The 15042-nt window shown below is 40.5% G+C and overlaps 1 protein-coding gene across 1 annotated transcript in view; it reads right to left on the bottom strand.

Moving 5' to 3' along the window:
• Positions 1 to 1730: 1730 nt before the first annotated feature.
• LOC141803922 (MAGUK p55 subfamily member 7-like) overlaps positions 1731 to 15042 on the bottom strand; it is a 37477-nt gene continuing 24165 nt past the window's right edge. The window contains exons 14-18 of the mRNA XM_074688010.1: positions 14171 to 14251; positions 13995 to 14088; positions 13708 to 13816; positions 9516 to 9659; positions 1731 to 5246 (exon numbers count right to left, since the gene is read on the bottom strand). Coding sequence (XP_074544111.1) covers positions 5013 to 5246; positions 9516 to 9659; positions 13708 to 13816; positions 13995 to 14088; positions 14171 to 14251 — 662 coding nt within the window. The 3' untranslated portion in view covers positions 1731 to 5012. The remainder of the gene's footprint in view (positions 5247 to 9515; positions 9660 to 13707; positions 13817 to 13994; positions 14089 to 14170; positions 14252 to 15042) is intronic.

Below are 15042 nucleotides of genomic sequence, written 5' to 3'. Positions count from 1 at the left end.
GTTTCACAAAAAAAATCATGTCAGCAAATAATGCCTTTTACCAGGGGGATTTTGCAAATTTATGGTGTAATTACACGGTTGCTAATAACCAGCAAAACCACCAAACTGTGCCTCGCATTAAACACTGAATCCTGCTGAGCAGATATGGTTCTCAGTACAAACTGGCTCCTTATAAACTCAATACAAAAAGTGGAAAATGTAATAGATCTATGCTGAGCGTTTCACAGATTTAAATGTGCTAGCATGTGCATCTAAGCATCAGAATTGCACATCCTACTCTGTCTGCAGTTTAAGCTTGGATAATCCAGCTCTAATGCTCACATTTGTCAGTGTTTGCGTCTATTTTGGAGAAACTGCGGCTGTGAACTATTAGGGAAATAAGGTCTGACAGAAGCTTAGCATCGTCATTGTCTATACGACAGCGTGCGGGCAGTGGGCCCAGTTTAAGAGGACTCTGAGTCAACTGTCATCCACCACTGTTTTTCCTCCTGTCATCCAAACACTCTTATGCAACACTGTTTGGTTCCACTGTAACGACTTTAATGCACAATAACTTAATAATCTTGCCAACATAAATGGATGTTTCTTGTCAGGAGTGGAAGCTGTAAATGTTTTGGCTGAAGTTGGTGCGGCACTTGTTCACTCGTTGAACATATTAGAGGAGTCCATAACTCTGCTCTCTGTTCATAACTCAGCTGTATCAGTGGGGAGGTTCAGTTACGAAGGTTTCAAAGCTGAAAAACACATGGAGCAGAAGCATCCCCGTTAGGTGCAGTAAATTCCTTGCTCACATTCCTCTGCAGCAGTCAGAGAATGCTACATGCTATCACACACCATTTAGCGCTGTCCCTCAGTGATACGTTCACCGGTTCAACTGTTGATATTAGCTGAAACACACCCTCATTCAGCAGCCAGGAGAGCCGTAAAAAACACAGAGAGAGGACATATATCTCCTCTTGTTTGGATTGTTCGGCTCTCCTATGTGTGTGTGTTTGTGTGTGTATGTAGGTTCACAGACTCAAGGTCTATGTTGAGAGCCAAGTAAGTGTGTGATGGAAAAATGATGTTTTCCAAATCCTGGTACATGTTGCTGCTGTATGCAAAAAAAAGTCTGCTGGACAAAGAAAACTGTGACTAATGTGTTTCAGTTAAACGTCCTTCTTTTCATTCTCTTTATACTGGCTCTGGGTCAAATTATAAAAACCCACCAACTCTATCCTGAGGTATTTTAAGCAAATTTACCATCTCTTGTCTGTTTTGGTTTCACAGTCTAAAATACCTACTGTTCCCTATCTTTTTTTTTTTTTAATACTTTTTATTGTCATCATGTTTTACCTTCAATACAAATCTTTTTAAATTCAACCAAAGGATGAAAATATTTTCCATTTTTGTAATTGCTATGGTGTCGAATAAAAACGTTTTCCCCCACTGTGACAATAAATAAATTGGTACATAAATAAGACAATAATAAAAAAAAAAAAGACGCAGCAACAACAGCAACAAAAAGGGAGAGAGAGAAAGAAGAAAAAGAAAAAAAAGATGCATTAATAATACAGAATACAACGATACATGCATTACCGCTATTCAAAATAGCATAACTAGAAGTAATATTCAAGTATCATGGCTCCGTGTTACTAAAGAAAAAAATAAAATGAAATAAAAAACAGAAAAATTTCATCATTTTTTTTCCTTCACCAAGATCCTCTTCCTTTTCCCTAAAGTATTTGATATCTTGCAGAAAAACAAGAAATTTAGTTTTAAACATTGAAATAAGGTAAGACTGGAAGGAAAGGCAAGATGAGTCAAATTAGGAAGAAGTAAAAAAAATAAAAACAAAGAAGGAAAGAAACAAGCAAGAAAGACAAAAATACAAAACAGAACAGAAATTAACCTATTTACAGTCTGTTCGAGAAACAGCTCCTGTCTAAATTGGTAATTTCACTATCAACCCCCACAGTAATTTTTTTTTAACCAGACAGCTTCGAGGATGGTAAGATCCCGAGCTTGCCCAATCAGAGGCACAGCTCAGCTCACGTGACTGATGGGCACCCAAAAGCTGTACTCAAAGCCCCCGTCACTGCCAATATGGCAGCACAGCCATAGCCGATCTGCTTCAAAAATCTGTTTGAGAAACAGACAGGTGACGTTGGGGGGACTACCTAACTGCAACATTATTTAAATTCAGACTATGATCCTGTGATAAGCTGTACTAAATAAATTGTGCTGTTTAGAATTGTATTTCAATTATTTAATTAATTATTATTTTTATTTTTCACATTATTGTGTTAAGTTGCGTATATTTCCCCTTGTGGGGAAAATTTAAGGTCTTATCTTATTTTCTTATCTTATTAATGACTGATTTTGGGAGTGTTTTCTTTTTTTAAGATGAGTTAGTTGGTCAAAATGTAATCTTCTGTTTTAACAACTAGAAGATCAGTCAACTCTGGACATTCATAGTGTCTTCAGTTGTGGTAACATCCATAGTGTCAAGAGGAGGAGAAGGACGAGAGGGAGATGACCTGACTGACAGGCTGGGCACTATAGCTGTTAGCAGGAGGCTCAAAGCCCCCCCTCAACTCTGCCTCTTTATCCCAAACTGACTTACATTAGGCTGAGTTTAGCTTTTTCAATATGGCTTCTGACAACGGTGGGCTCTAAAACCCCACTTCAGGAACACATGGTGATGTCACAGAGCATACATCCATGTATTACTCTGTCTATGGTCTGCACAGGCCTCTGGTTACAGGTGATTTTTCTTAAATGAAGTGGTCAATAAGTTTACTAGTTATCATACGACCCTAAAAGATAAACTACTTGAATAGAAACATAGAACAGAAAATAAGGATATTCATATGTTTGGTGGTTTATTTCCTTTTTTTTTGTAAGAAGGCTTCTTGGAACTAAATGTTTTGCTGTTGTAAAGCTGGTTTATTTACCTTTTAAATGAAGCCACAGTTGTAAGGAATATGCATTTGTTGAAAGAGCAGAAGAGCTGAGTATGTGGGTTGAGCCCATGAAAAATTAGCCACATCCTCTCTGCCAATACAAAACAGCTCATTCTGCCATTAGCTAAGACTTTCTACGTTCAGTAAGGAAAGAATATGAGATAGAGTCATTGCTGGAAAAAATGCAGATTTTTAAACCAAAGACTCCTACAGTGGTAAAATAAGACACCTTGAGCTTCTGTTCACACCAAACCATAAGAGGCTGCACCGACAAAATGCCTGAGTGCACTGAAATGAACAAAGATGTATTCGGTTAGTTATAAATGAAGGCTTGTATCAGTTAGATGGAGACACTCTTTCTGTGGCACGTGTTCTGGCTTTTATGCGTCAATATCAGATTATAGGGGTTATTTAATGATCCTTTTGTTTTACAGTGCTCTGTAAAAAGCTGTAAATTTTTCCCCTCTCCTGCTTCAGGTTTGTATAATCCTGTCGTATACTGTCAGCATGTGGTTCACTGTATGGGCTGTTTAAGTTATGGCTATCTCATGCAAAGATGAAGCTATCGTTAAACGCAGGTCATATTTGTTTTTACATCCTTCAGATAGACAGGTACATGATCGAGCCAAATTATCCAAGAGCAATTGACATCATGCTCCTGTGTAATGTTTGAAGCGGGAGCTGCAGCGAACATAAAACGTGGGGTTTTCATGGAAGCACTCTGGTGTCTTAAATGGCATGGTTATGATCTCAGAGGGCGCCTGCAGATTCTCAGCGGTGTGATGAAATTATACTGCCACACTTTGGCAGAGCTGGGACTTCAAGCCTGGCAGAAGTGTGACTGCTGTCCTGACTGTCTGGACTTTACGTTTTATAGCACAGGAGACATGTAGACACACAAATGACTGCATCTGCACTCATCCATTTGTGTGTGGATCTGTCGGGTCTGTGTAAGCGGTTCTGTTTGACGCTGACAATAAGCCTGTTAAAGTGAAATGAAACAAACCAAAGGGCATGCTCTCTATCCCTGCAGCCTCATTCACCGCCACAGCCTCGTTGTGCTTTTACAGTAAGCTTTTATGTGTGCTCGTAAGTCTCTCCCCGACCGTCTGCAAAGGCTGAAAAATCCCTGGAAAGCCATTACTGTCTCCCCACATCATGCAGTTCCCACTTCCCCCCAAACACGACATGATAGACACATTAACACTCCTTCACACCCAATTGAGCACAGCGTCCAACGAGAGGAAGGAAACGGTATGAATGTAGAGGAATGCAACCGATCAGAAGAATCAGACTGAGCTGCTTGTGCAGAGCAGATTCTTCATCCAGCACTAAAATATAACAATGAGTGTTGCTAATAGAAAGCTTCTTTCAATTATTTTTAATTTTCCTTTAAGTATAATTGATTTAAAGGTGATCCAACAGGTTGTTAATGCCCCGAAAACCAGCAGAAACTGAGTTCCTGCAGTGTCTACCTTACAGTAAATAAATCAAACACTTGTTAAAACATCCTTGTCTTCTATACGTTCACAATCCAGACACACACGCCATGGAACAGGTTTTCCTCCTCCTTCCTCTCAGTCTTAATCGACCGTTATCTTCTGTCTGTCCTTATTTTGTTCAGCTTGTTGTTGGCAGCGTGTCTCTCTGGCTGCTACTAATAATATTTCTCTGGTGTACATTACAGTTAATTGAAGTGCAGCAGCTGTCAGAATAATTACATGCTGATGTTTGCGACTTGGCAAGGAAGGATTACACTCAGCCACAAGCTCTGGAGAGTTTCCTTTTTTTCCTTCCTTCTTCTTCTCCCGTCCTGCGAGCCGACGTTATTGCAGCCTGATGCCAACAGAGAAGCTGGCTCTGAGACAGACAGAGGAAGACAGGGGAGATGGATTCTGTTCGCCTAATTAGATACACACTGGGGGACACTGTGGAAAACTGTGGTCGTCACAGGACTCATTTACAAGTGGAAAATAAAATCTGTTAATGAAAATAATGTAGACATTATTTTGTTATTCTTTCTCTTCTTTCTTCTTTTCTCTGCTTTGTTTTCTTCTGGCTCGGAGTTCAAATCCAGCCGTCCAGATAACCGCAGCTTCTCCGTGCTTGTGTTGGAGAGGCAGGACAAATCCACTCTGCAGGAATCCACTGGACTTCTGCCTCTTCAACCTTCTTGAGGTCGGCTTTCAGCTCCCTAAACGCCACGGTGATATCTCCGTTAACAATCACTTTGTCAAACAAGTGACCGCACTGGCTCTCCATGGTCTCAGCTGAGGCGATCATGTCCTCAAAATCCTCCTCCTGTGACAAAAAAGGGATGGATGAGATATAATGAGAGCATCCACTGACCTGTGTCATTTATTAATGTGGGTATTCCTTACTTTAACAAGCAAAAGATGTGGTTATATTCAGACTGTGATCATGTTCCCATGTGTTTTGTGCTCACTTCCTGTTTCATTTTGTAATCCTGTTGTTTTTGTGTAATCCAGTGTTACTGTCTTCCTTTTCACCCGTGCCTCTTTTGCTAATCACCTGTGGACCTTTAATTCCTCTGTTTCCTTATCTTTCTTTCTAACCTTTGGAGCTCTGGTTTCTGATTTTGTGGATTAGCCTTTGCTTGATTTGTCTGCCTTCTCTGATTTAACAGTTGTGTCGGGTAAGGAACCTCATCTTCTGAACTATATTATGTGTCCTGGACTTTTCTCTTTCCCTAAGTCCAAGTTTTGTCCTGAATCATCAGTGACACAGATGAACAACTTAACTCAGAACACTTTTTTTATTGATAGCTACTAAATGTAACACATTGCTTTTCACAAATCCCACTCAGAGCCCTGTGTAAACGTATGGATTCTGCACTGATGCTACACTGTAATGTCTAACACGGTAATTCGTGCTTAATACTTGTGTGCTGTGTGTTTGATTCGCTGTGCAGGCAGTATGTTCAGTGTAATCCTCCAGCAATGTTTTCAGCTTTCTTTTATCATGATTCCAAGCAGATTATGTTTAAATTGTGTATCAAGTATTGTTACAAGGACAGCAGAGAGGAGACATCGAAGGCAATGAAATGTGTCGCCGATGAGCTGTGATTGTGCAGCCCAGCGATCAATCATAGGGCTTATGGTCATTGTTACGACTCAGTTTCAATCTGATGCTGAAGTATAAACCAAATTGTCTTATTGCCTCATTGTTATTAGTTTTCCTCACGTCTTCCTTGTTCTTTGTTAGTCTTGTGTGTGTTTTCCATGTGAAGTCTTTGGTTTGTTCCTGTTTTACTTTGTAGTTCTTGCTCAGTGTGTGTTTTGTTTTACCTCCTGCACTTGTGTATGTTCCTTCTTTATTAAAGACACCCTGATTATTTTCATCTCCTGTCACACCTGAGTTGAATAACCCTCTGGTTATTTAGTCTCTGTGTTTTTTTCCCTGTTGTATGATGTATGTTTCTAATGAGTCATCAAGTGTCCCTCCTGTGGATTTTGTTGAAGTAAGTTTTTGTTCAGTTTTGGCTTCAGCTTTGCTTTTGATATTGAACCCTTCTTTAAAGCTACATTTCAGGTCCTCCATCTTTGTTATTTGCCTTATCCATGACACAATGCTGTAATGGGGTTTTGAAATCCCCCACTGGGACACTATTATTACACTAAATGCTGGCAGAATTTTGTTGCTGTTGCAGAACTGGAATGAGCAGGAGGCTCTTGTTCTCTTTACTGTTGATCAACTTATAAAATATGTTCAGATTCATTGTGAAATTGTGAAAAAATGTAGGTACAAAGTTTCTATATTCTCCATTTTTTCTTGTACTTTTTCACACTTTCTGGTGAAGGATAAGGAGCATGTATAGTGGGGGAAATAAGTATTGAATGCGTCAACTTTTTTCTTATTTCATTTAGTTCCAAAGCTGCAATTCAAAGGAAATTTCTTCCAGACATTGGTATTAACTCAAATAATCCACACATGAAAAGAAATCATGACATTCAGGTCCATAAATAAAGATTATGTGGAATTAAGTACGATAACACAGGAAAAAAGTATTGAACACACCAAAGGCTGTATACTTTGGCAAGGAAATGCACCATACTGCCTGAAATCTGTCAGCAATTATTACTTGAACTTCCAATTAGTGCAAACCAACATCAGCTGGGCTAGAGCAAATTGATGGTCCTATAAAAAAGGTTGTTTTTCACCAAGCAGTTAAATACGACACACCTCATGATGGGTAAAGGCAAAGAGCTCTCTGAAGACATTCACAACCTGATTGTTGCTCAGCATCAGAATGGAACTGGTTACAGACTTATATCAAAGCACCTGAATATTCCTGTCAGCACCGTTGGGGCCATTATTCACAAGTGGAAGAAGCACCACCTTACCGTCAACAGGCCATGCACAGGAGCTCCTTGCAAGATTTCTGACCAGGGAGTCAGAAAGATAGTCAGAAGAGTACTCAACAAGCCAAGAAAAGTGCTCCAAAAAGACTTGGAGGCAGCAGGTACAATTGTTACAGAGAAAACAATAGGCAATGCACTCCACCGCCATGGCCTCTATGGACGCTCAGCCTGCAAGACTCCGTTCCTCAAGAAAAGGCATGTTGAAGCTTGTTTAAAGTTTGTTAAACAGCATCTTGACAAGCCTGTAGAATACTGGGAGAATGTTGTCTGGTCAGATGAGACCAAAATTAAACTTTTGGGCTGTCATACTACATACCATGTTTGGAGGAGAAATGGCTCTGCACATCACCAAAAAACACTACACCAACAGAGAAGTTTGGAGGTGGAAGCATCATGGCATGGGGTTGTTTCTCATCTCATGGTACTGACAAACTTCATAAAATTGACAGAGCAATGAATGGAGCCATGTATGGGGAAATTCTCTATATGAATCTGCTGCCATCCACCAGGATGATGAAGATGAGACGTGGCTGGACCTTCCAGCAGGACAACGATCCAAAGCACACGGCATAGTTGATTCTCAAATAGTTTTAAAAAAAGAAAATCAATCTGTTAGAATGGCCAAGTCAATCACCTGACCAATTGAACATTTGTGGAAAGAAAAGGGTTCACCAGAGGGCACCAAAGAATATTCAAGATTTAAAGACAATCAGTGCAGAGGAATGGGCCAAAATCACACCTGAGCAGTGTGGGCGATTAGTTAAAACACACAAGAAGCGTCCGGAAGCTGTCATTGCAAACAAAGGCTTCTCCACCAGGTATTAGATGAGTCTCAGTTAGCGTGTTTAATACTTTTTCCTGTGTTATCGCACTTGATTCCACATAATCATTATTTATGCACCTGAATGTCATGATTTCTTTTCATGTGTGGATTATTTGAGTTTTCTGGTAGAAATTTCATTTGAATTGCATCTTTGGAAATACATGCAATGAGAAAACTGTTGACACATTCAATACTTATTTTTCCCACTGTAGCTTCATTAAAGTAGCTTTCGAGGGAAAAGTCTGTATAAAGTATGGGGTGATTTGGCTGTTTATGTTCACAGCTCACTCACATGATGTAGGGAAATATTCAGGAGTGCAGTGCATGTGTGAAAAAGGCTGAGCAGTCCTCCTGACACATCGCTAACAGAGTGGCTAAGGTCTTACCTCAACAGTCTCTTTATGATGATGTGCACATACTGTATCGTAACAGGACATGGAACGGCTTCCCACGACCGTTCAACTGCACAGACCGAGGCGTAACACACGTCATTACACGCTCAGAGTCAAGGAGAAGAGGCCGTTTCACACCAGCTGTAGTACATGTTTAAGAAAAGCCTGAACTATCAGTGGCGCTCAAACTCCATCCAGGCTGAGACACAGGTGTGTGACCTGGTGGGTTTAATAAGGGCAGCACAAGCAGCCAGGGTCAGACTACGAGTGTGAAGCCAGATGGAGATCAGGACCTGGCATCTTTTCATCAGGTCTGAAACACTTCAACCATCAAACTTACAAACTGTTACTTTGAGACACCTGAACAGGATATTCCCCTTAATCCATCGCAAATACAGGCAATCAAAGTCTTCACCTGCAGCTGTCCAAAAGTACAGACACATAAATGAGTTGGTCTAAAGAATTAAAAAGGATTATAAAAGTGGGTTATATCTGGTAAGCCAGTCTTTGTTTCTCTCTGGATTAAACCTCCAGTTTGTTTTGTTCACTACTTAAGAGAAGATGAAGATCACTTTGAAAAATAATTTAAGATTTATACAATTTTCACAAGACTTTACCTGGATCTGTGTCTAGTTCAGCTCTATTTGAAAAACTGAGACAAAAATGAGACATATTATCTGATCCTGGATTTCCAGATCCTAATCTCTCTGATCCAAACTAAACTTTCTGAATGATGGAGCCCTGGTGGAAACGTTTCCCCTCGTACAATTGTGGAACAAGAAGCCACCCACAGAGCAGCTTGTAACTCCCCTCGCCTCTTAAACTCCTCTCAAATGTAAACCTAAGGGTCAGCCATTGGGTGTGTTGAGGCCACGGTGTTTGACCTCACTCCGCCCCGCATGTTACAAGACATGGAACAAGCACCTGTCCTCACACGTGTCCCCAGTATGCTCTGTGTGTTTGTTCCTCTTACCGAGAAGATCCTCACTGAGTTCTTGTCCTCTTCGTCGCAGATGAACTTAGCTCTCCGCCTGGTGAGGCGGAGCTCCTCGATGCGTGGGGGCTTCACGAACACCACGTATGGTTTAAATTCAGACGTGTAAACATACTTTATTTTCTGTGGAGTACAAGAAAGAGAGGAAGCAAGTCCCTTTTTATGGTAAAATAAACTATCAAAACAACATTTTGGAAAATGATTTCACAAGATGGAAAAACAAAATACTAAAGGATATCCCTTGAGATTTAGGAATGATACAGACCTTTTTCTCCTATAGATATTTGTTGTTGTAATATCAAAAAATAGCATACAAGAGCACTTCATGTACCAAATATCAAAAGTGATTTTTAGCACAACATCCATCACTGCAAAATACTTTAAGGTAGGCTCTGCAGAATTCTCCTGAAAAAAAAGCCAACTTTTACATGAATAATCCTGCTCACTTGTCACTTTCTGGGCCTCTATACATGTGTGTCAGTGTCTGTGTCTGCCTCAACCCTCTCCTCAGCCTGTAAGTTGATGTGCTGGTTGTATCGGGACGTTTCTGGCCGGGGTGTTAGCGTGGTTACATCAGCCAATCACAGAGCGCCAAGTGCGCAAGTGACTTTGCATGTTGATGATTATTTTTACAGAAAAGCTCTTATTTTATGATTTTACCTTATTTTTATCTATTTTATCTGGATTTTATTCTCTTTGCTCTAACTGAGTTCACAAGTCTCTCCTACAAAGAAACCTGATGCTACAGGTGGTTGCTGGGCTAGTGAGTGTATTCAGGTAGCTACAGTCAGAGGTTGTGGGTGTGCGCTGCTGCTGGCACTGATTCAAGGAGGGGGAGCCCAGTTTTAATCTATGTTTAATAACGACAAGTGAAAATTCTTGTGAACTCTACCTTTTAAAAAATAAAGGAAAAAAGTAACTGATAACATGTTGCTGTTTCCTTATTTTTTCAGTTATTCATCGGTTTCACCGACAAAAATAAGTCCCACATCCTTTACTGCTGCTGGATTTCCCTTCAAGCAGCTCAAACATTTTCACCCAAATCTTCTCCAGTTTTATCTTCCAGATTTTAGAAACTGAGCATGCTCAACCTTTCAAGATTAAAAACCCTCTGGTGTAATGTTTATAAACTGTAACCAGAGCACTGGGCTGCGGAGGAGTGATACATGAAGTGAAAAGTCCCGTGCTGTTGTCCTGTAAATCACCCCTAATGAATGTGTCCTGTCCAATCAGATTAGGAGGTTAGAGTCAAATGATCAACAGAGTTCAGATAAACTCAAATGTTGCAGCTGACTGATGAACATAGAGGACGAGTGAAACTGGCTGAAAGAAGTTTTCATATTTTGAACCATGATGCATTACTTTCCAAGCTGTCTAATAATATTCAGACTGTAATGTGCAGCAGATTACGAGACCACAGAAATATTATTTTAATTCTACTTTGTTTTTCATTTTATCCCCTTTTTCCTCTCGATTTGTGACTGTCACTAATTCCCACTGTCGAAGGAACACTCAGTGCCTCATATCAAACACATGGGATTAGTTTCCACTGTTGGCGTAACTGGTTGTATTAAACGATTTTTATAAAGCTTGGACAGCTTAAAACTGCATAAAATGTAATTTCTGATGATCAGATCCAAGTCATATTTTGATGTGTTTGAAATGTGTGTCCAGTTGGATTAAAACAGATGTCCCTGATCTGAATCAAAGACTGAATAAGAGATGGATAACATGACAGCTCTCCAAAAGTGAAGCTAAACATTTGGAGCTTTTCTTATGGACAGGCTGTGATTTAGGTCACAAAGCACGCCTTCTCCTTTCTAACAGGAAGGACAATCTGTGGGCATCAATTTAACAGAGTGCAGGAAGAACAATGTGAGGAAATGTAGTGACCACTCAAACTACAGTAAGTGAACTCGTTTTTTTAAGTGTTGGTTTAATGCAGCAGGTAAATCATGCACACCATATAATACTACTACTACTACTACTACTACTACTACTACTACTACTACGACTACTGCTGCTTCTCTGACTTCGTTTTTTTCTGGTACTGAAACCTGACTCAAAAAAAACTTGGAGAAATCTTCAGATAATGGTTTTCCCTGTTGAAAAGCTGCAAAAACAAGCCTTTGGGGTGACTGACACTTGTATCTTTACGACATAAACCAGCACAGAGAGGTTAAAATCTGGGCAAAGAAAGTCAACCAGTTTCCTCACAAAGGCCCTAATTTATCAAATGTGTGTACGCCTGAAAAATGGTGTACGCTCCTTTCCACGCACAGATCGACATTTATGTATCTGAACGTAGGCGTAGGGTACGCTCAAATCCCATGCCAGGTCTGAGTTCGTGTACGCAAGTTTCATGTCAGTGGGCAGCGAGGGAAATTCGTCTGTTGAAGAGACTTTTAAGATCATATGAGCACAAAATATTTTCAGAAATAAACACTGATGTTCTTAGATTAATATTTAGATCCTTGAATTAGAAATGACACTAAGAATGTTTCTAACATTTCACTGTTCTTCCGCCAATCTATAAAATACTTTGCTATGAAAGAGCAGCGCGAGCTGTCAGCTGATTTCTCCCCATAAAAAAACATGTTTCATAGATTTTTTTAAGGAAGCTGTATTGATTACAGGATTCACTGTGAAGATTATAATTTCCCTTCTCATGTTGTCATATAAATGTGAACTGTGTGCGAAAAAGTGACTGTTTCATAACAAAAGACTTTCATTTACATGAGATCATAACCTGTGCTCGTCTTGTGGTACAAATAATCATAAAACTCCGGTCTACCCGTGCATAACTGCGCACGATCGACACACTTCAGCTCCACTCTCTCCTCAGTCTGTGACAGGTTCAGGCTGGAGTCTGCAGCTTCTTTCAGAGCTCAAACACATTTTAAAGACAACTTTCCATGTTTCTGAAACTGAACGAAAACAATTGATAATATTGTAGCTTCTAATGGTCAAATATCACAGATGAATTAATCAAGATATAAACTAAGGATGTGTAAATTAAATGTTTAAAACTCTGCTGTATTTTACTTTTTCACATCCACGCTGCTGAATAACTGAAGTGATTTCCGTGCAGTTGAGTTTTTTTCTGATTCGCTCTACTTTTCCGACTGCCAAACAACACGCTGTCATTTCCTCTCTACCTCTGTTGCTATGGCGTTGTCGATTACCAGCATGGAGAAGTTTGCGTCCCTGCATGTAGTAAATTCTGTGGGTTTGGCCAGCCGAACCTTGAATAATTAAATAAATGGATTGAACCTCCCATCTTCAATTTCATTGTACTTGTTACAATGACAATAAAGTTCTATTCAATTCTATTCTATTCTATTCTTTTCTATTCTATTGTAATATTTAGGGGCGTGTTATGTAAATTACAATTGTTTTCAGGCGCCACATTTATCAGCACTTGATCAGGCATACGCCGTGATTGGCCCTGGTACACGTTTCATACGTTGTCGTAGGATCATTTTTACACCCAGATCTGTGCCAATTCCCATGCAAGATTGATAAATGAGGGCCAAAGTCACTATGAAGACCGTCTCTTCTGAAGGTACAGTTAAAGTGTGAGGTCTGATACAATCCACCCAGAGCCATGAAGTCACCACCACCAGTCTTACCTTTAAATCACAGACCTCATTTTAAAAAGCGAAACAGTTGCTATCCATCCTCACACAGTCAGTTGAACAGACGAGAAGCATGCAATCCTTCATCAGCTTCCCACACAAACACACACACACACACACACACACACACACACACACACACACACACACACACACACACACACACACACACACACACACACACACACACACACACACACACACACACACACACACACAATCTGCCAGTCCAGTGTTCAATGCAGTGCCTGGCCAAGTGAGAAAACTGCTGCCAGGAACTTAACACTGCAGTAGTGACACACAGCGGCCCTCAGAAACTCAGCTTTTATTATTTCAACATTCACAAGTCGTCGATAAAAACGATTAAGTTTCACTGTGGCCTTTTTGGTGCTGTATGAAGCACCAGCTTGAATGATTTAACAGGGACATGTGAATAGTTCTGGCTCTAAAGTACCCTCATTGGTCACTCATCCAAAATTAGTCAGCTACATAAAAACGAATCTAATTATCGTCTTTTATGGAATAATACTTACACTAGGATGCACATCCAGGAGGCAAACCTTGCCCTCAGCCATCACTTTGTGCACAGAGTCCAGACTGGTCCCATAGTAGTGTCCTCTGTGTCTCCCATACTCTATAAACCTGGAGGCAGAAAGACACAGACAGGAAAGACGACATCAAATGGCACTCAGACTCTGCTTTTCTGTTAGAAAAGGAGGACATTAATCTCATAAAAACTGAGAGAGAGGAAGAGTGAGTGAACAGATCACCAGAGGGACTATTTTAAACATCCTGGGAATGGAAACCTCAGAAACACTACCTCTGGTTGAGGATATCCTCTTCAAACATGTGAATAGACACAAAGTGATAATCCACTCCTTCGTTTTCCTGCCTCCTCTTCTCACGTGTGGTGTCTGAAACAGAAAAAAGAAGGGCTTGAAAAGATGAGAAACCCTAACTGGAAGGACAGGTGATGCTTTTACATGTCTGTCTTACAGGGCACAGTGACGCCATAGTGGTCAGGGTCGGATATGAGCAGCCTCCTCTTCAGTTCGGTTACGCCGACGCCGCTGGGCCCTGGGGACAGAGATTAGAATCACAAACATTTTCCTTTAAGATCAAATAAGCTCAGTGACCTGGTAACACATCTGTCTGTGTCATTAGGGACGGAGAAGGAGGGTCAGACAGACAGAGCTCTGATTTCATTGTGATTTCAGCCTAAAAATGATTCTCTTGAACCTGAAACGCTCCCATACCCTCTGGAAAATCCATAGCATCACATCTAAATGTGACATCTGCAAAGCCACACAGTATCAGTGTCATTTAGTGTAGGATGCACAGGATGGAGCAACAACACACACAGACAGACAGACACACACATACACACATACAGCAGCATCTGGGATTTTCTTTCAGGGCAGTTTTCTGCACCATGAGATTGCATCAGCCTCTAATGGAGCGCTGTCTGAAAGTAGGATTCCTGACATACCTGCCTTTTCCATCACAGAGCTGCATGAGCTCAATACATTACAAAATATCAAGTTTATTGACTCCCCGCTCCTACACCGCTGATGTCTTCCACAGCTGCTCCACAGACCCAGAGAGGAGCATCATTGGGCTTTTTGGATACTCTCTGCTGACCTTTATTTTTTCTAAAGCTACATGATCTGCATGGCTTACAGAGCCTGGCAGTCACTATACCAGCATTTTCTGGGGCATAAAGGTCTTTTTGTTTCAGCTGGTGAAAAAGAAAATGCTTAATTTCCAACCTGGTCAAACCTTATAGTGCTGCTCCTGCTTAAGCTATCAGCATTTCAGTTTCTCTGTCTCCAATGATCACTGCCAACACGCTATAGAGTATATTCCTA

Source organism: Halichoeres trimaculatus, unplaced genomic scaffold, assembly GCF_033239565.1.
Source record: "Halichoeres trimaculatus isolate MK-OKI-2021-1 unplaced genomic scaffold, fHalTri1.1 fHalTri1_scaffold_15, whole genome shotgun sequence".
NCBI lineage: Eukaryota > Metazoa > Chordata > Actinopteri > Labriformes > Labridae > Halichoeres > Halichoeres trimaculatus.
Note: the sequence above shows the minus strand (reverse complement) of the source record. Positions and strands in the feature narration are given on the sequence as shown.